The sequence below is a fragment of the Atta colombica genome, unplaced genomic scaffold (assembly GCF_001594045.1).
Source record: "Atta colombica isolate Treedump-2 unplaced genomic scaffold, Acol1.0 scaffold63, whole genome shotgun sequence".
NCBI lineage: Eukaryota > Metazoa > Arthropoda > Insecta > Hymenoptera > Formicidae > Atta > Atta colombica.
The window spans coordinates 1-22262 of NW_017259554.1; the positions used below are offsets into that span (position 1 = coordinate 1).

A 22262-nucleotide genomic window follows, 5' to 3' on the forward strand; every position below is an offset into this window, starting at 1 on the left:
TAAATTCGTTAACATTATATTATTATATAATTCTTATTTAAAAATATACTCGCTATAAATAATTTTCATGATTTGACTGAATTATGTTTTTTTTTTTTAGAAAAATCATTCTGTAGCTTTATAAAAACTCAAATTTATAACCTTTCCAATCCACAACATGGCGGCGAGTCATGTGACCTAGGATCCACTACATCAAAGGCCGACGCTCAATGTCCGTACTGTGTATACTTAGGCTGCGTTCCAAAACTTCCTCTCTGAAGAAGATTTTACCACAGTATAATACCAGTAGAGATACTCAGCGAAAAAATGTGTGTTTGCGCAGATATGGCTGCGCAGCTTTCGTTTTGGATCGGATCTAATGAAATGTAAGATAACAAGAACGTATTATAGATCCTATGTGAGCAGATATCCATGGCAAAAGAAGACAATTTAAGAGCTGCGTCATAAATATTTCTAAAAAAATGAATAAAAAAAGATAAGTTATGTTACATGTAGTATTAAACAATGTAATAATAATAGTAAAAATGCACAATGTACTTTTTTTTCATTATTCAAAGATAATGTAAGGTAAGTTTTTATAATTTACAAAAAATAAATAGTTTATGCTAGGTTAACTTAATTAAACATAATAATCAAATGTAATTTTGTGAAAAAATATAAAGAAATAATATTTTTACATTGACTATGGCATCCTTAATTATGTTTTTTAGAGCAAAGCAATGGATTATTGCATGGAGCATTATATCCTTTTTCGGTTCTGGATTTTTCAAACGTTATCATGGCGGATACTCACGTAATTGCGACGCAGGAATCAAAGGTGCCGACACGGAATGTCCCTACTAGTTATACTGTGATTTTACTATATACTATAATATACTATATATTGGGTTGTCTGGAAAGTTCGTGCCGATTTTGAAGGAAAATTGAAACGCAGAAGATTTAAATTTTTAATTTAATTTATTAAATTTAAATCTTTTGCGGCACGAACTTTCCGGACAACCCAATATTTTGAGTAAAATTTTTCTTAGAGAAGAAGTTTTGGAACGTAGCCTTATACTGTGTCATAAGGTTATGTGTTGAATTCGTACTGGATCCGTAATCAATCAGAAAACAGGCTTTTGTTTCGTATCATTGATACAAAATAAAATTCTGTTTTCTGATTGGTTGCAGAACGTCATACGTACGTCGTATTCAATGTGAATCCAGCATTATTTGGACATAATTTTTAAATGAACTGAGCACCTCTGATGTATACTGTGCACTCTCAAGCTCTCTTTCATGTTTCTCTTTAATAAAATGTGTTGAAAATTGTATGATTAAACGTAAAATTAGAATAATGATGTGCTATCAATAAAACTAACAATAAATAGGAAAACCACAACTTAAACATAATCTGAGGATAAGACATTCTTAAATGATCTGTCAAACAAACGAGTCTGTCGGATGAGTTGATCAAAATTGTTGCTTGACAAAATTGTTGCTGTAATTTTGAAATTGAGTCACAATGCAACGGTACGATATTCTGATCCAGGAGATCGAAGGCATCGATGATTATCTGGGTCCAACGTTCCGGTAAGCGAATTTAGTTCAGAGATAGAGATCTCAGATTAAAATACGCGCTCCACCAAAATCTATCCCCTTCACGTAGATACAATGAGCTCGCATATGCGCACTTGAGGGGGTGGCATCCCTTTAAAGAGGGATGGTATTGTAGACGCGTTCACCGCATTTAACTTATATCCTCAAGCGAATTTTTCGAGCAAATTTGCAGTCACAACATTGTTGGAAATGTCAATTAGTTTATCACAAAATCTTCTGTCATCGATGGTGCCGAAGCATGAATATCTACTTTATGAAATAGAATCGACCGATACTAATAGCATAGGCCTCGTCTTCAGGTATCAGAATGGCAAATGTAGTGGATACTTTAGAAATCCGTACTATTACAGCAAATTCAGCCATTCGCATAATATTAGATTAGTGCGTGCTAAAAGTTGCTATGCATGAAATTTAGCAAAGCCAAATGTAAAGTATATAAATATTTTAAACGATTAAAATGTTTGTGATATGACATTCCCTAACAATATATATATATGTATATATATATGTGTGTGTGTGTGTGTGTGTGTGTGTGTGTGTGTGTGTGTGTGTGTGTGTGTGTGTATGTATTTCAGTGTCAAAGTTGATTATATTATATTGCTATATGTAAATACTTTATATAAAACAGCCTTTATTATACATTAATGTTAAATTTATTATGTAAAATTTATTATATACTTTAGTGCTAATGAATATGTATTCATCATAAGAGATGACGAGAATTGTCATCACATTTAATTTATGTTGCAGGGCGATTTACGATGGCCATGAGCATCAGAAATTTATGGAAAAACTCGACGACCGTATTAAGGCTCATGATAAGGACATCGAGAGGATGTGCAATCATCATTATCAGGGATTTAACGATTCTGTTCGGGAGCTCTTGCAAGTTCGCTCGCAGGCGCAACAATTAAATGTTATTAGTTATTAGTTTTATTAGTTTTAATTAATTAGTTAGTTTATTCAATTAATTAGTTTTATGTTTAAAAATAATTAGATATAAATATTTAACTATGACATAGCAATGTTTTAGCAGGATTAAAAGTTTTCAGTCACTGAATAATTTTATTCTATGCTCAGTAAAGAATCTTTAGAAATAAAGATTTAATATACAAGTCCTTAATATATTCTAACATTTAAAATACCGTGTCCTTGATTGCAGAGAATTCTATTTAAATATATTCTTAAACAGAAAAACAATATTGACAAAAATTATTATGAAATTATATGCTGGCCTAAAACTTTTGGTTGCCATTGTATGTGTAAATTATTCTTTAATTCAGCTTCATCATTATATAGGCAGAGATATTGGAACTTGACAAATGCATTACTGCTACATCTACTAAAGTGATCGAAAAGGGTGAAGAACTCGTAAAAGCTCGCAAAGTTGAGAGCAACATGGCTGCTGCTGTAGATAGTCTCACTATGTGCCTTCCTGTCTTAGCCGCGTATGCAAAGTTGCAAAAACAATTAAAAGATAAACGTTATTATCCAGCCTTGAAAACGCTGGAGCAATTGGAGCATCACGATTTACCGAAAGTTACGAATTATAGGTTTTCTTCTCAAATTACTCAACAAATTCCACAGTAAGTGTTTGAAAAAAATCTTTTTTTAGTATCTCATTGTATTATATGTAACAATACAAAACATTGTGAATTATTTTTTTTCTAGATTGCGTGAGAATATAAAAGATGCATCCATGTCTGATTTAAGAGATTTTCTAGAAAATATTATAAAGCATTCACCAAAAATCGGGGAAGTTGCAATGAGACATGTTGGTTTTCTTTTACTTTTATTTAATGTCTATAATTATATGCTATATAATCTAGGCTAGGTAGGCTTGTTATCTATGTATAATTTGTCAACTTTAGTAATTTTTATATCAGACCGCTGAACAGTTAGCGACTGAGGCAGAAATTGTAGGAAGAAAAAAAAAGAGAACTTACGTGAATCAGTCAAACGAGATCGAGGAAGAACTGAGTGCCCAAGATTTAATGGATTTCAGTCCTGTATATCGATGTATGCATATTTATACTGTGCTCAGAGAAGGAGAAACTTTTAAACTATATTATAGGCAACAAAGAAAACAACAAGCTGAGCTAGTTTTGGAGCCACCTATCAATATGGTAAATTCTATCACTGAATATTTTTCATGTCTATGTTTCAGTAATAAGAGATAGTTTTTTTACTTTTAGCACGAAAGTATAGTCGAATATCAGACTTATTTACACGGTATCATTGGTTTCTTTGTGGTAGAGGATCATATATTGAATACAGGTAACGGATTAGCTACTCGCTCATACTTGGATGAGCTTTGGACCAAGGCTTTGTCTACCATAGTGTATGCTTTGCGCACATATTCGGTAAATTATTATACATACACTGTTATATTTTTATTTAATAATAATTAATATAAGAATTATATTTTTTAGGCATGTTGCACAGACGCTACACTTATATTAAAAATAAAAAATCTTATTATGTTATTCAATACGACTTTAAGGGTAAGTAGCAAAGTGCATTTATTTTTTATCATTCATATGATATGCATATATGATTTAAACGGTTTTTTCCATTATTTACAAACAGGATTATGGTTACTCTGTAGAACAATTATGGGATTTGTTACAAGAAATTAGAGTACATTATAACGAAGTATTGATGCAACATTGGGTTCAAGTATTCAGAGATATTTTGGACGAAGATAATTTCTTGCCAATTCAGGTAATCATCATACTTACATTTAATCCTTTTAACCAGAGACTGCTGAATTTTTTATTATTTTTTATATTTACTCGATCATTACGTTCCAGGTTACAACACAAGCAGAATATGACAAAGTTTTGAATTTATTTCCTTATCACGACGATGAATTGCAAAAGGCCGAGTTTCCAAAGAAATTTCCATTTTCTGATATGGTACCGAAGGTGTACCAGCAAGTGAAAGAATTTATCTACGCTTGTTTAAAATTCTCAGAGGATTTGAACTTCACGCAAACGGAAATTGATGAAATGATATGCAAATCAACAAATTTGTTATTAACAAGAACTTTCAGTGGATGCTTATCATCGTTGTTTCGTAAACCATCATTAGCACTTTTACAAGTAGTACAAATTATTATAAATACCGGATATCTTGAGAAATCTACGAAGTATTTAGAAGAATTTGTGACTAATATTACTGGGTAAACATCTAATATATAATAATAATATTATTATAAAATAATAATATTTTTGTGAGCGACTAAACATATAATTTTTTTAGCACACCTCATCAAGGTCAATTAAGTTGTATGGACGTGGAATCTGCTATGTTTCGAGTTGCACGTGAAGATGCTGAGAAGCAAATTTGCGATAAACTGAAAAATAAGCTGGATGAATTTTTGGAATTAGAGAATTACGATTGGAACTTGACAGAACCTCAAGGACATGCCTCGGGATTCATTACAGATCTTATTGCGTTTTTGCAGAGCACTTTCACATGTTTCACCAATTTACCGGTAAATATTACGACATAATATATGCGATTATGTATGCAATTTTTGGAATGTAATAAACGATAATTAACATTTCAGGATGAAGTAGCTCAAGTAGCATGCAAATCCGCCTGTTCTCACATCGCTAAAGCTATATTAGATATATTAATTAGTGAAGATGTGAAACAGATATCTATGGGTGCATTGCAGCAAGTCAATTTAGATACGATACAGTGCGAACGTAAAGTTTTATATATTTTATATAATGTTTCATCATAATATATTTTTTTTAATATAAAAATTTAAATTACAATTTGCAGAATTTGCTGCTTCTGAACCAGTCGTTGGTTTACCAGAAGGAAGCTTGTTACAGTACTTCTCGCAATTGCGACAATTACTAGATTTATTTATGAGTTGGGATTGGCCTACTTATTTTCACGATTATGGTCATGATTCTAGTAAATATGATTTAGTAACCCCGAATATGGCTGTACTTCTACTGGAAAAGTACATACTATATATATATATATACATATATATATATACATATTTGCATCTTTGTTTTGTATATATTAATATTATTAATATTAATGTGCATCATTGTATTGATATATAAACATGTGTTTTTAGATTGAAAGAATCTGATAAGAAAACAGTGTTCTCTGTGTTAAAAAAAAGCGAAAGAGACAAAAAGAAATTGCTTGAAACTGTATTAAAGCAATTACGTCAACTAGCACAGACTACTCAACAGCAATAGAAGTTGAAATCAATTATATATTTATAGGAATCCCAGAATATTTAGGACAATGCGTTCATGTGCAAATAGAGCGAATTAAATTGAATCGAAAGGAATCTTTTATCATCTTTCAATTTTTCGTAGTTTATTAATGAAATATTAATTTCTAAAGATCGCCAAATAAGCGCGCCTGACCTACCCCTAAGTACACGCTCATCGGTCGTAAGTCATTAAGTTGGAAGTTTATTACAAACGACAATAGTTTTAACGTATGACGGCAAAAGAAAATAACTGTTCATGCGATTGTATCTTACCGCGCGCTTGCATTTACTATTACATTTTTTTAATCCTGTTGCTCGCGTCCGAGCATGGTTTCTTCTCATATGCCTATGGTGCACACGCTGGTTGTACACAATTCATATGGATCCTACAATTTAATGTCAATTCCGAAACGACGAAATTTTTGTTTAAAGAAATATTTTTGGGCAAGGATACTCTCATTTTTTTAGTCTTGTTGCTCGCGTCCGAGCATGGTGATTTCTTCTCATATGCCTATGGTGCACACGCTGGTTGTACACAATTCATATGGATCCTACAATTTAATGTCAATTCCGAAACGACGAAATTTTTGTTTAAAGAAATATTTTTGGGCAAGGATACTCTCGGTTGCCGCTTCTTTCCAAGAAGAAAACGAGTGTATGAAAATATTAGGTATGGGAAAAACGCCACGAACTTTTTCCCATACCTAATATTGGAAATCGAACCCGGAATTTCCAGCATAGCAGACTAATATTCTGTCTACTCTGCCACTCGGTCTCAAAATTACTATATACTATTACATACTATTATAAAGATTACAAAATGCTAGAGAATTTTTCCATTCAGTTTAATTCTACCTGTACACATTCTACCTGTACACAAACATTGTCTCAGATATTCTGGGACATCCTGTATACATGTATGTATGTATGTATGTACGTCTGTATATTGAAAATGTGTAAATATACACTAATTTTTATATATTATTGCAAAAACGTGACTCTTAACAATGAATATTTATTATAAAAGTTATATTTGTTTTTCACACCTACAAGCTCCTTAATAATATTTTGTTTTACAAGTATTTTTTTATTATTTATTGATTTCAAATTATGATTTTCATCGTGTATAAATATTTATATAAATACGCAGGAATTAATATGAGAAGAAATAAGAATTGAAATAATATATATTTGTATTCTCATATACCTATTGAGTATATGGGTATGGGAAAAAGTTCGTGGCGATTTTTTAGTAAAATTAAAGTGTTTTTCTTAGAGTATTGAAATCAATTTATTTAAACCAAATATGCTCCATTATTTTCTATAATATTTTACCATTTTTGGGGCAGAGCCATAATTCCATCGCGATAGAACTTCTATGGTTTCTGATCGAAAAACTGCTTCAAGTAATTTTCATAGGCCTCTTTTGAAGCTAGCTTTATACCATTAAGAGAGTTCTGCAGAGACCTAAACAAATGATAGTTTGAGGGTGCTATGTCAGGACTATACGGTGGATGCATTAAAACTTCCCAGCCAAGCTCTCGCAATTTTTGCCAAGTCATCAAAGATGTGTGTGGTCGAGCGTTGTCGTGATGAAAGACGACATCTCTCCTATTGATTAATTCTGGCCGCTTCCTCTCAATTGCTTGTTGTAATCTCTGCAGTTGTTCACAGTAGAGTTCGGAATTAATTGTTTGATTGGACGATAGCAGCTCATAGTGAACAATTCCCTTCCAGTTCCACCATACACACAACATCACCTTCTTCCTCGTCAATCCAGGTTTTGCGATTGCTTGCGCCTTCTCTCCTTTCTTTATCCACGATCTTTTTCTAGTTGGATTGTCATAGGTGATCCATTTTTCATCACCAATTATCATTCTCTTCAGAAATGCCTCAATTTCATTCCGTTTCAGTAGCGTATCACAAATGTTAATTTGGTCCATCATGTTCCTAACACTCAACTCGTGAGGAACCCAAACATCGAGCTTCTTCTTGTATCCAGCTTTGTGTTAATGATTTAAAATTGTTTTGTAGTCGATGCCTAATTCCCTGGCAATCTTCACAGTGCTCATATGCTTATCATGCTCGACTTTTACCATGACATTTCACTTTTACATTTCATCGGACTTTTCAGTGATTAGTCGACCGGAGCGAGGTTCATCTTTCACATCGAAATTTCCAGCACGAAAGCGAGCGAACCATTTCCGCGCTGCTGATTTAGAGTATTACAGTAAATAGCGCAAATTTTTTCACAAGCCTGTGCAGCATTCTTGCCTTTATCATAGTGATACTGCAAAATAGCGAATTTTTTTCTTTATTTATTTCCATTTTCAAAATAAAATAACTTTTGATCCACTTCACCGATTTCAATCTTTTTCGGCTCAAAACAAAGGTTAAAATGTCACTTTTTAAACGCATGTCTAGTGTTGCCGATGCGATTAGTAATTGCCGACTACTGAGCATTTAATGCCATCTAGCGGGAAAAACGCCACGAACTTTTTCCCATACTCAATATTATTTGAATTTTCTTTGTGGCATTGTTATATTCTATATAAATGGATCACACATCATACAATTACTGGATTAAGTATGATATATGTATAAAGTTTCAATTGCTACACTTCATATATAGTGTAATTATTCTTGGAATTATACAAAAAGTTTGATAATTGTTCATTCGATCACGAGAAATTTACGATATTACACCATTAACAACATCAAAATTTTTTATACCAAAATATAAAGTAAATATATAAGTTGATATAGAAATATAGGAGTTACATTATTGAAATATTAACATAGAGATTAAATACAAATCAACAATAATTACAGTAAAATGACAACAAGCACAACGCCTAGTTTATGACAAATTCATGCAATGTAGAAATGCAATAGTAGAAATAAAATAAATAATAATACACATAAATATTGCATGTGATATAGTTTAGATGTGTGATGCAAATTTGTAATCATTTGAGAGTGATTCAAATTTGTAATCATTCATCGATATTATCGAGATTCACATCATCAGGTATTAGGTGTACAACTTGGCTTCCGCCGTTTTTTTTCCGAAATTCGAGGCTTTATTGTAAAAAACTGGTTATACATTTATGATTCAAAGTATTGTCCATCGCTGGCCACTACTTTCTCCCATCTTTCGGGTCGCGTACGAATCCCGCGTCGAAAAAACTGGTCATCTTTTGAGGCTATCCACGAATCCAATTTTTTACTTCTTCATAAGACCGGAAATGCTGGTCAGCCAGGCCGTGTGCCATTGATCGAAAGTGATAGTCAGAGGGAGCAACGTCTGGAGAATACGGCGGGTGGGGTAGGACTTCCCATTTCAACGTTTCCAAGTATGTCTTGACTACTTTCGGCATGGGGTCGAGCATTGTCATGCTGCAAAATCACTTTATCACGTCTCTCGTTGTATTGCGACCATTTGTCTTTCAATGCTCGGCTCAAAACGCATCAATTGCGTTCGATACCGATCGCCTGCGATTGTTTCAGTCGGTTTTAACAGTTCATAATACACTACGCCGAGCTGGTCCCACCAAATACAGAGCATGACCGGGAACTCCCCATGATTTTCTGCGCTTGGGATTATCATAATGAACCCATTTTTCGTCCCCAGTCACAATGCGATGCAGAAATCCCTTCCGTCTTTGCCTTTCAAGCAGCTGTTAACAAGCAAACAAACGCCGTTCAACATCTCTCGGCTTCAATTCGTACATCCAATTTCCTTGCTTCTGTGAATCATTCCCATGGCTTTGAGGCGTTTTGAAATGGCTTGTTGAGTCACTCCCAATGATCGTGCCAATTCTTCTTGATTTTGACACGAGTCTTGCTCAAGTAATGCCTCCAATTCTGCATCTTCGAAAACCTTCTCTCTTCCACCGCTATGCCGGTCTTCGACGTCAAAATCACCGTTCTTGAAGCGTTGAAACCACTCACGACACGTTCTTTCACTAATAGCAGCCTCACCATAAGTATTTGAGAGCATTCGATGAGCCTCAGCTGCAGATTTCTTCATATTGAAGCAAAAAATTAAAACCTCCCGCGCAAATGACGAGAATTTGGCTCGTAAACTGACATTTTCAATCGAGAATAACTTTATGATGCAGACACAAATCGACAAATGTTTCTATGGGGTTATGTTGACAGATGCCCAAGTTTATTGTATGACGTCTATGATCTATTTATTTCGACCACCACTTACCGCTAAAGCCATCTATAGGCAAACGGCGGAAGCAAACTTGTACATCTAATAGCATGGAATATTTGTTGGAAGCTACCAAATTCTTTAAAAAAAAGAAAGAAAATTTTAATATTTATTAATCTATACAAGATGTTTGAAGTAACGATAAAATTCTCATAGAGATAGAACGGATTAAATTGAGTCGAAAAGTCCTCTACCATTTTACAATTTTTGCAATAATTAACAAGATATTAATTACTAAAAATCGCTATTCATCAATCGTCTATTCATCAATAAAATGATTTTACATTATTTAATTTTACTTACTGGAGCTATTGCATGATAGACGATTATTATATCAATGAAATCCGAATATTGCTTTGATTTACTCCATATATTATTCCGAATAGTTCTAAATTTTTTACTCCGAATATTAGACTGAATAAAATTAAATTACTGATTAAAATTTTCTTTTTCGCGGGGATCTATATATTACTTTGGTCACGGTATATACAGGATGTATTCCGATATACACTGCCAGTACTGAAAAATTGTTCCGCTATTACTACGCAGCGCGCTGTGACAGCGTCTAGTTCCCTCAATGTCATCATAAATAATAGCTATATTGCCACTACTGCGGCTTTCGAAGTTACAGTGCAAAAATGATCGCTTAAAGAAGCACAATGCATCGAAATATTCGATCTAGAAAATAAAAAAATATATACATTATATTTAACTGCAGAAAAGATGCACTTATATACATTTAATCGAAAATGATTCTTAAATTCTACATCTTAATATTTATTAACTATGTCCATATAGTTTTTAACGAGATCAAACTGCTTGAATTGATGATTCTACAATTAGTTCATCTTCTTCGGAAGAACTATCGCAACTGTTTTCGTTCAAAATTTATTGACAATTTAGTACGTTTAGCCATGTCTGTTTACATTGCCAGTTTACTGCAAGTCATTCCGAAATACGCCGTTACAGGGCTTTCCAATTGCAATATCCCTAGACACTTTTGTGCACACGGCGATATAAGTTGCATTCCAATTGTTCGTTATAGTCGACACAACGCATCTAAGGATCGATTCTGTATCTTGAAATGAGGTGAAATTAAAATAAAAGTGAATTTACTAAACGAACGAATTTACTAGAATACTGATTTTATTGGTCAACGTCTACCCAAACGAGAATGAATTGAAATGGATTCAGATTTTCCGAAATTGATTCACGAATGTTAAAATGAATGCTTTTCAATCCTGAATGCATTTTTATTCATTTATAAAAATTGCATGGAGCGTATCTCTATGCCTTTCAATTTAAAAATAATATTAACTTTTTCTGTGCATTATGAATACTATTCAATTCAAAATTTTGAATAAGAAATGCAGTTTTTTCATCCAATTGCATCCAATTGAATATAATTGAATCCAATTAAATCCAATTAAATCCAAAAAAAGTATTCACTATTTATTCAGATAGAAAAAAATTTCAATCCATTCTTTTAATCCATTCTCGTTTACTGGGATACATTTTTAAGTTAATTTAACATCTTTTCTAATTTTTCTATATTATTTCTTTTTTTTCAATATATTTACAATTTATTTTTATTAATTTTCATAATTTTCATAATTTTAAATTATTTTATTGCAATATTAGATTTATTCGCATGCTCTAATATGTTCCAATATATTCCTACGATAGCACTTGCTCATTTCAACGAATTCGTTAGAGTGCGATGCGAATAAATCTAGTGAATTTTGACAGAAGATTTTGACAGTGTGAAAAAAGGATGAAAAGAGAAAGAAGTTTAGGTAGTAACCGTGGCAACACGTAGGTAACTTCCTTATTTCATGCATAGTTGCTTACTATATATATATTGTGTCGTATTTCATCATATATCAGTATATGTCTGATTTTGCGGTTAAAAGATTTCCTAACCTGAGTAATCGTCAGTTTTAACGCTTAATATCTCAGTTCGAGAGGCAGAGTGACCAGATTCGTTCATTTCGTAGCTATACTGAACAATTACCAAATTGTTGAACATTTTAACATTTAATTACCAAATTGTTTTTTAAGTAATTTAATCACCAATTTTGTCGTCCGACCTTCCGTTTAAATGCCACATGATAAGAAGATCATACGACGTAGCCGATCTCGCGATCGTGAGCGGGAACGCGATCGGGAGCGACGCGACCGTCGGCGCACTAGAAGTCGATCTAAGGACCGCAAAAAGGACAGGAAGCGGTCCAGATCGAGAGAACGATCACGGGAACGCGATAGATCGCGCGAGCGTGACAGGTCGCGAGAAAGGGAACGTGAGCGTTCGAGAGAGCGTCGAGACATAAAGGACAGATCCAAGGATGAGAAAAAGCGCAAAGGTAGTCCTACCTTTGCTGAAGATGATTCAAAGAAAGATCTGAAAGCCGATGCTAAGAAAGAGGAAGAAGAAACAGAGGAGAAGGCCAGATTGGCACCAAAAAAGGAACCATTGAGTTTGGAGGAGCTCCTGGCCAAGAAGAAAGCAGAGGAGGAAGCTCGAGCTAAGCCTAAGTTTCTCTCCAAGGAAGAACGAGCAGCCTTAGCACTAGAGAAACGTCAACAAGAGGTTGAAGCTATCAGGAGGCAACAGGAGGAAGAGCGCAAGCTGCTATCCCACAGTGATAATACTAACAAGGAGAGGGAATGGGATGACAGAGACAGGTATTCACAAGATTTTTATTTGGAAATATATTATTCAAAAATTAATTGTATGATCCTGTAATATTTTTAATATATTTGTCTTCATAAACTATAGTTTGATAATAATATATCTTTTTAAAATCTATGGTTGATTGGTAATAATATGTTTTGTGCCTTTACATAAAGATTTAAAATTAATTATAGATTAAAGTTAGATTTTAAATTTATTGTATCCAATTTTTAATTTTAGACAGATAAAAAAATATTACTTATATCTGTGAAAGTATTAATAGATAAGATAGCATAGTATTGGTTTTTAAAAACTGTTTGTTACAATGTTAAAACAAAAATATTAGTGATTTAGTTAAAGTTGGGAAAGGGAGTATTAGTATTTTAGACTGATATTGTGTTGAAAGTCAATGGACAATCATATTTCTGAGATAAAAATTTATTTAAAATACATATATATAACATACACACATACATGTGTATGTGTGTGTGTGTGTGTGTATGTGTATGTGTGTATGTGTATGTATGTGTGTATGTGTGTATGTGTATGTATGTGTGTGTATGTATGTGTATGTATGTATCAGTTTAAAATAAAATCTAACTTCTACCTTAATATGCGCTTCTCATATTTAGCCAATTTATTCATATAAAGAGTATCCTATTTTTAACCTTAATTATTGTTAAAACAATTTTTCATTAGTAGAAGAAGAGAAAGCCAACGCTCGCGTGATGAGGACATTAAAGACAAGGATAAAGAGAAGGAAGTAGAGGCAATCAAAGAACGGTATTTAGGTCTGGTGAAAAAGAAGCGGCGAGTTAGAAGACTAAATGATAGAAAATTTGTTTTTGACTGGGATACTTCAGAAGATACTTCTGTGGATTATAACAGTATTTACAAAGAGAGACATCAAGTGCAATTTTTTGGTAGAGGCAACCTTGCAGGCATCGATATTAAAGCACAGAAGCGGGATCAGAGCAAGTTTTATGGCGAATTATTAGAGAAGAGGCGCACAGAGGCTGAGAAGGAACAAGAGAAGTGAGTATTATTGTTGACTATATGACTAGTATTTCTTTTTAATTGTAGATTTCCAACATATAGAATTATCTGAATAGATTTGCAGTACAGATAATATTTTATGATATAGAATGTCCTATTTTATTTTCCTCAGGCTAATTATTCGAAAATTGAACAAGCAAAAACGTTCGGACAAAAATTGTATATTTAAAATGTCTTAAAATTGTCTAGAAAGAAATGAATAATTGTAAATAGGACATTCTTTTAAATGTTCTGAAAGACATAGTATTAGGTGTACAACTTTGCTTCCGCCGTTTTCCTATAGATGGCTTTAGCGGTAAGTGATGGTCGAAATAAATAGATCATAGACGTCATACAATAAACTTGGGCATCTGTCAAAATAACCCCATAGAAACATTTGTCGATTTGTGTCTGCATCATAAAGTTATTCTCGATTGAAAATGTCAGTTTACGAGCCAAATTCTCGTCATTTTCTCGGGAGGTTTTAATTTTTTGCTTCAATATGAAGAAATCTGCGGCTGAGGCTCATCGAATGCTCTCAAATACTTATGGTGGGGCCGCTATTAGTGAAAGAACGTGTCGTGAGTGGTTTCAACGCTTCAAGAACGGTGATTTTGATGTCGAAGACCGGCATAGCGGTGGAAGAGAGAAGGTTTTCGAAGATGCAGAATTGGAGGCATTACTTGAGCAAGACTCGTGTCAAAATCAAGAAGAATTGGCACTATCATTGAGTGACTCAACAAGCCATTTCAAAACGCCTCAAAGCCATGGGAATGATTCACAGAAGCAAGGAAATTGGATGTACGAATTGAAGCCGAGAGATGTTGAACGGCGTTTGTTTGCTTGTTAACAGCTGCTTGAAAGGCAAAGACGGAAGGGATTTCTGCATCGCATTGTGACTGGGGACGAAAAATGGGTTCATTATGATAATCCCAAGCGCAGAAAATCATGGGGAGTTCCCGGTCATGCTCTGTATTTGGTGGGACCAGCTCGGCGTAATGTATTATGAACTGTTAAAACCGACTGAAACAATCGCAGGCGATCGGTATCGAACGCAATTGATGCGTTTTGAGCCGAGCATTGAAAGACAAATGGTCGCAATACAACGAGAGACGTGATAAAGTGATTTTGCAGCATGACAATGCTCGACCCCATGCCGAAAGTAGTCAAGACATACTTGGAAACGTTGAAATGGGAAGTCCTACCCCACCCGCCGTATTCTCCAGACGTTGCTCCCTCTGACTATCACTTTCGATCAATGGCACACGGCCTGGCTGACCAGCATTTCCGGTCTTATGAAGAAGTAAAAAATTGGATCGATTCGTGGATAGCCTCAAAAGATGACCAATTTTTTCGACGCGGGATTCGTACGCGACCCGAAAGATGGGAGAAAGTAGTGGCCAGCGATGGACAATACTTTGAATCATAAATGTATAACCAGTTTTTTACAATAAAGTTTTCTCGAATTTCGGAAAAAAAACGGCGGAAGCAAAGTTGTACATCTAATAGAATTATAAAAAATTAAAATAATTTATGAAATATTTTATATCTTGGCATATCTTAATATGACAACATAAATATTTGTAAGCTATTATTCTTTTTGATAACTGTACCCCTGTTAACCCTTTCTCTTATTGGAGCAATGGAATGTATGTCTATATTCTATCCTATATCTTATCTTTTTTTCTCAATTTTTTAATGTTTCTTTAATCATTAATTAATATGCATAATGATATAATTTACATTTCTGAAAACTTAATCTATCATTTTCTAGTACTTTATTTAATTAAGTATGCTTTTAATTATAAATAAATTAAAATAAAAAGAACGTGATTTTCCTCGATTATTGGACTGGACATTATTAAAATAAAGTTAGAAAACTGGAAATTTGAACAAATAGGTAGATTTTAATTTACAATATATAATTTATTGAGAATTTTTTTATATGCTTGTTTTTTACTTTAAAAATCTTGAATATGTAAAAATATTAAAAGTAAGTTTTTTTTTACAAGGGATTCAAATATCTTTCTTTGATAATTTTAATGAGCTTACATCATTTTAAATTTGTTAACTTTAGGACCTACGAATAACAAATTAGACATTTCTATACAGAAACTTCAAACTTGTGTGCTATTCAATATCTCTATATAATAATAATCTTTATAACGATCTTGAACGTGTTCTATTTCACAAGATAATAATCTTCAAATCAAGTAATTTAATAATCTTTATTCATTTTCAACTTCTATATGATAATTGACTTTAAACCTTCTTTTTATATATCTTTAAATAAATATTGATAAGAAATTAGTTAGTTCTAATAAAAATTGTTTAATTCTAAATAGATAATAATATAATTTTTTGGTTAAATTAAAATTGTTTTTTATAATTAATTTTGTGTAATATTGTTATCATTACTACTTATGAAAATTATTTGCTATAAATTATGTATTTTTACTCAATTTTAAGAATGAGATTGAAGAAAGTGAAACGAAAAGAGGAAAAACAAAAGTGGGATGATCGACACTGGTCTGAAAAGGCTTTGAATGAAATGACCGAACGTGATTGGCGTATCTTCAGAGAAGACTACAATATCACGATAAAAGGTGGTCGCATTCCTGATCCCATCCGCTCCTGGAAGGAATCTGGCTTTCCAAAGGAGATCTTAGATATAATTGATAAAGTTGGTTACAAGGATCTCACGCCTATTCAACGGCAGGCTATTCCTATTGGTCTGCAGAATCGTGATATCATTGGCGTCGCTGAAACTGGTTCGGGAAAAACTCTAGCTTTTTTGATTCCTTTGCTACTATGGATTACTAGTTTGCCAAAAATTGAGAGGCTCGAAGAAGCGGATCAAGGACCTTACAGCATTATTTTGGCGCCTACCCGGTATCAGTTATTTTTCTAATTATTTTGTTTTCATTATATTTTCATTTGTTTAAAATTGCAAGTATTAGTTAATATTGTTGTTCGATTAATTTTATATTGTTCGTTTAAATTTTTTTATGAAGAACATTTTGATTCATATATAGATAAATATTTGCATTGTATTGTGTTTACATTACAGTGAATTAGCACAACAAATAGAAGAAGAAACCAATAAATTTGGTCAGCCATTGGGCATTCGAACTGTTGTAGTGGTCGGTGGTCTGTCAAGGGAGGAACAAGGTTTCAGACTGCGAATGGGTTGTGAGGTAGTTTCTGCTATATGTATCGCTATTATTAATTTCAACATTTCCGTAAAAAAAATTTGAAATTGATTAGAACTGAAAGTCTATAACTAAAATATTCAATTAAAAATTTTTTCTTTTAGATTGTTATTGCTACACCTGGTCGATTGATAGACGTTTTAGAAAATCGATATCTCGTGCTGAATCAGTGCACTTATATCGTATTAGACGAAGCCGATAGAATGATAGACATGGGTTTTGAACCAGGTACTTTAAAGATTTATAACAAGCTCTGTTTTATAATTTCAAAAAAATTGAAATTTACTTATTTGATTTATTAACATTCTTACTTGTTTCAAAAGACTGTACTTTTTCATCATTTGAATAATTCAAATTGTTTTTATAAAATTGTTTTCGAAAATTAAAAACTTTTTGAATATTATATTAATTGAACAGATTTTACGTTATTTACTATTTTTTTAATAAAAGAGTCTTATTATACAATATATTGGGTTGTCTGGAAAGTTCGTGCCGCAAAAGATTTAAATTTAATAAATGAAATTAAAAATTTAATCTTCTGCGTTTCAATTTTCCTTCAAAATCGGCACGAACTTTTCGTTCCCCAACCCAATATTATACAGGCGCGCATGTATCAAATATAAAATGTTTTAAAAAATAATATGAATTCTTTTAGATGTTCAGAAAATTCTGGAATATATGCCTGTTACAAATTTGAAACCGGATAATGAGGATGCAGAAAATGAGGAAAAACTTTTGGCCAATTATAATACAAAGAAGAAATACAGACAAGTATACGAGAAGTTTTTAAATTTGTTATTTGCTTAGTAGTTTTTATTTTAATAATTTTATTTAGATCAGAGCTTCCCAAAATTGTGTGAATTTTTTGTGATAAATATCCATGACTTATCTAGCTTTAATAAATATGAAAAAAAAGAGAGAAGAATAAATTATTTATTACTCTTTTTATTTAGTAATCTTTATTGAATATAATTTTGTAAATCTATTTCTTAAATACATAAAATGAAATATGTATTTGAAATGGAAGTGATTCACAATCAAGTAAATTCAATATTTTGCGTCTGGTGCCTTTCTTGTAAGAAAATCTTACATCTTGTCATTTGTATTTTATGAAATTAATTATTATTAATAATTATTAAGAATTAAAGGGCGATTGAGATTTATATGATTAATTTGTTATTGATAATTAATGATTACTTTTGACTTCTAGACAGTGATGTTTACCGCTACAATGCCACCGGCTGTGGAACGACTTGCTAGGACTTATCTGAGGAGACCGGCTGTAGTGTATATTGGCAGCGTCGGTAAACCGACAGAACGCACTGAACAGATAGTTCATATAATGGGTGAAGCTGACAAACGAAAGAAACTTATGGAGATACTCAGTAGAGGTGTCGAACCGCCTGTCATCATATTTGTCAATCAAAAGAAGGGTGCGGACGTTTTAGCAAGAGGCTTGGAAAAATTAGGAGTACGTAACTTAAATTTGAAAGTAATAAATACAATTATTTGTAAAGTCACACTGAATAGCGTAGCTCAATGATTTTTTAATATGATTGGTCCTTACCTTTAATTGGTTCTTAACTAAAGATCTAAATGTAAAAATCCATACAAAGTTTCACTGAGTACTTGTCGAGTTATTTCTGCTGAACACTGTCATTGTGACGAATCTTATTCCAATTTTGTATCATTTAATTTGTCGAATATGAAATTTTTCATGACGAGATTATTCGGGATTATAAAAGTGTAGAAATTGTAAAATAAAATCTAATAGGTTTTTTGCTTTGTTCTATTCTAGTACAACGCTTGTACTCTACATGGTGGTAAAGGCCAGGAACAGCGAGAATATGCTCTGGCATCTCTGAAAAGCGGAAGCAAAGATATCCTGGTGGCCACTGATGTTGCAGGACGAGGTATCGATATTAAGGATGTATCGATGGTAATTAATTATGATATGGCTAAAACCATTGAGGGTAAGTTACATGATTTATCATTCCTTCGTATAATTATTAGGTCCGAATGTTTGCTCACGATCCCAACGTTGATGCACGCGCGGAAAACACGTGCTTTATATTGAATTAATTGAATAAACCATATACGGCCGAAATGTTCTTTTTTTCTAAAAAAAAAAAGCCCTTGGCTTTCCGACCCCTCTCAAGATAATCATAGTGTCAAATTATTAGCTGATTAGTCAAAACCTCTCGGGCATCAGAGACTTGCTCTTTTTCTTCTTAAAAAATATGTTAAATTCAGTTAAATTAATCTGGAATCAACTGATTATTGCATCATGAAGAGACTCCGAAGTTTGAAATGTTGCTATTACTTAAGCAAACATTCCTACTTACGCGCGTAGCAATTCTCTGCGTACACTCTGATGTACACAAATGTTCGTACTCTAATAATTATTAATGTTGGGATCGCTGAAATATTTAATTTTTTTCAGCAAGAATTAAAAATCAAAATTATAATTTATTTTTTAAAAGTTGGCAAAAACATAATTTCTCAATAAAGATGAAAGTTTTCTTAATGAACAGTTAGCTATGATTTATTATTTTATTTATTTATTTGTATTAAAATTAAAGCTATAATGGCTCAGCGAACTATTCAATTCAATACAATTCGTATAAGGGCTAAATAAACCAAGCACGTTGTCTATGTAATAAAAAATATATTGTTACAAATTATCAAAATCTTCCAAACGTTTCTTTACTGAACCATCTTCAGTGGATACAACACATTCAATGTGTTTTTTGTTACAATATTTCGTCTATTCCGCATCGAAGATTAAAACTTGTTGCAACAACTTCAAGCCAGAACGTATTAGGAATGATGATTCTTTCCAAGTCGAGTGAACATTCTATTGCAATTCTGATAGTATTGGCTGGATGGAATATAGAGAATTAAAACAATGGAAAAGATTTAAACTTTTAATTCTTTACTTTCAAATTTTTTATAATTGCCGAACCGACAGGACGAACGTTACATGTCGACAGATTGATAAATTCGAAATGATACAAAGGCAATGGAAAAGACAAGATACGACAACAAATTTAAAGAATTGAAAGTGTTAGATCTAATACCAATACAGAGATTTTATTTGAAATACGTTGACGACATTTTTTGGTTGCGCCGATGATGACTCGCTTGATGATATTTTAAGAACTTTCAATGCGTTACGCGAAAGATTATATTTCACTATAGAGTTAGTGAGAACAATAGGTTAAATTTTTTTGACTTACTGCCATTTTAAGTGATAACAAATTATTTTTTTGACTTATAAAAAAAACTTACGTTTTCAAATATTTGAATTTTTGTTCTCATCACCTTTTATTACATAAAAGAGGAATGATGTATGGCACCGTGGATAAGATAATTCTCCTGTCTAATCCGTTCTTCTATACGAAAAATCTCAAAAGCAATAGTCTGTTGATTGATAATTGTTATCCGTTATCCTTTATTTCCGATAATTAGATGTAGACTTAAATATTTGTTTATAAAAAAAGTAAGTGATTAAATAATAAATTTAATAAGGAACATATGGTTAAAGAAAAACGGTTTACATTTCCTTTTATAAAGGACATCTAAGAGAAATTTTCATTTTATTACTAAAAAATATAATATTGAGACCGGCTTCAATTCCGAACACATTAAAAAATTTTTTTCAAAACTGGAAAAGACTCAGTTGAAATTATGTTTCACAGCGATGTCGTTTATAAAATTTCTTGTCAGGATTGTCATGCTACGTACGTCGGCTAAACTAAACGATAGCTGAAGACACGAGTCGATGAGCATAAGAAAGAAATGTGGCTCGCCGTCAGTGATTTCTATGCATAGGATAAATAATAACCATGATTTTGAAGGGAGTTCAGATTTTGAATAATGAAAAGCATTACAATAAAAGACTAACTTCTGAGATGATCCGTATAAACAAAAAAATGGATTGAACAAAATGATATCGAATTTCTTCCGGTATATTCCTAGTAGATGTATTGTCCAATAAATGACAGTATTATGTTCGGCCTGATTGGTTCACCTCCTCTTTAAATTCGTGTCCTATCTTGTCTTTTCCGTCATCTTTCTTGCCTTTATGCTGTCATTCCGAATTTGTTAAACAATCTGTGAACATATAAATATTCGTCCTGTCGATTCGGCAATTCTAAAAAATTTAGAAATAAAGAATTAAAAGTTTTAATCTTTTCCATTGTTTGAATTCCTCTGTATTCCATATCCACACAGTCAATATCATCAGAATTGCAATAAAATGTTTACTTAATTTGGAAAGAATCACCACTGCAATACATAGAATGTTCACTCGAGTTAGAAAGAATCACTACTCCTGACGCGTTCTAGCTTGAAGTTATTGCGACATTTTATGTAACCTACGATGCGGAATAGACGGAATATTGTAAAAACACATTGAATGTAAGTGTTGTATGAATCGAAGATGATTCAGTAAAGAACTGAAACGTTTGAAAGATTTTGATAATTTGTAACAATATATTTTTTATTGCTTGGCTCATTTAATCCTTATACGTATTTATTTGTATTCTTACTATTTTTTACAGATTATACGCATAGAATTGGTCGAACTGGTCGCGCAGGCAAAGCTGGCCTTGCCATTTCCTTTTGCACGAAAGATGATAGTCATTTGTTTTATGATCTTAAACAAACAATACTCGCTAGCCCAATATCTACCTGTCCGCCGGAGCTACTTAATCATCCAGATGCTCAACATAAACCGGGGACGGTAGTCACGAAAAAGCGACGGGAAGAGAAGATCTTTGCTTAATCCCTCTTCGTGGCAGGCACTTTCATTCACAAGTTCAACATCTTTGATTAGAGAAGGAGGGGGAGAAGAGGGGGAGAGAGAGAGAGAGAGAGAGAGAGAGAGAAATTCTTTGTTTGAACCTAAAGAGATGAGAATTTAAGGATTTTACTATGCCTCATAAATTAGTAATAAATTGGATTCCCAAAAACAAAACAACAAAAGTGATTTATCAATGATGTAAATAGCTATTTACAGTATGTATACAATAAAATTATTTGAATTATAACATGACTAGTATATAACAATTTCTATAATTATGGAGGTGGCGGTGATGGAGTTGTATAATTATTATTGACTTTGCACTCTTCCTCCCAATTATCTGGTATTATTGGCTTCATGATCTCCATGAACTTGTCAAGAGGACATACAACGTTGCATCCAGGTATTTTCATCGGATACGGATCGTGAGCTGTCGTATTTCTTAGAAATATCTGTAGCAG

The 22262-nt window shown here is 32.6% G+C and overlaps 3 protein-coding genes across 10 annotated transcripts in view; 2 read left to right on the forward strand and 1 right to left on the reverse strand.

Annotated features, from left to right (window-relative positions):
• The first annotated feature begins 1210 nt into the window (after positions 1 to 1210).
• LOC108692162 (exocyst complex component 6) lies at positions 1211 to 5832 on the forward strand. 3 transcript variants are annotated; one of them, XM_018200318.1, is made up of 13 exons: positions 1211 to 1572; positions 2350 to 2515; positions 2899 to 3185; positions 3271 to 3373; positions 3486 to 3725; positions 3795 to 3962; positions 4032 to 4103; positions 4189 to 4323; positions 4413 to 4783; positions 4864 to 5098; positions 5174 to 5315; positions 5395 to 5581; positions 5705 to 5832. In XM_018200318.1, the coding sequence occupies exons 1-13, from the start codon at positions 1505 to 1507 to the stop codon at positions 5829 to 5831; spliced, it is 2301 nt and encodes a 766-aa protein (XP_018055807.1). In that variant the 5' UTR covers positions 1211 to 1504; the 3' UTR covers position 5832. The 3 variants fall into 3 exon arrangements, with proteins under 3 accessions (XP_018055807.1, XP_018055806.1, XP_018055808.1); XM_018200317.1 differs by lacking the exon at positions 1211 to 1572 and adding an exon at positions 1717 to 1898; XM_018200319.1 differs by lacking the exon at positions 1211 to 1572 and adding an exon at positions 1717 to 1898 and having other exon boundaries at positions 5395 to 5532; positions 5705 to 5784.
• A 6342-nt stretch (positions 5833 to 12174) lies between these two features.
• On the forward strand, positions 12175 to 22042 carry LOC108692175 (probable ATP-dependent RNA helicase DDX23). Of its 2 annotated transcripts, none has more exons than XM_018200330.1 (9): positions 12175 to 12758; positions 13447 to 13782; positions 16252 to 16674; positions 16853 to 16979; positions 17099 to 17222; positions 17650 to 17765; positions 18205 to 18465; positions 18793 to 18967; positions 21560 to 22042. In XM_018200330.1, the coding sequence occupies exons 1-9, from the start codon at positions 12175 to 12177 to the stop codon at positions 21781 to 21783; spliced, it is 2370 nt and encodes a 789-aa protein (XP_018055819.1). In that variant the 3' UTR covers positions 21784 to 22042. The 2 variants fall into 2 exon arrangements, with proteins under 2 accessions (XP_018055819.1, XP_018055820.1); XM_018200331.1 differs by having other exon boundaries at positions 13450 to 13782; positions 21560 to 21783.
• The window catches only part of LOC108692176 (prostatic acid phosphatase-like), a 39474-nt gene continuing 39196 nt past the window's right edge, over positions 21985 to 22262 (reverse strand). For all 5 annotated transcript variants that reach the window (XM_018200333.1, XM_018200336.1, XM_018200335.1 and 2 more), the window contains one exon: positions 21985 to 22253. In XM_018200333.1, the coding sequence (XP_018055822.1) occupies positions 22077 to 22253 (177 nt within the window). In that variant the 3' untranslated portion in view covers positions 21985 to 22076. The remainder of the gene's footprint in view (positions 22254 to 22262) is intronic.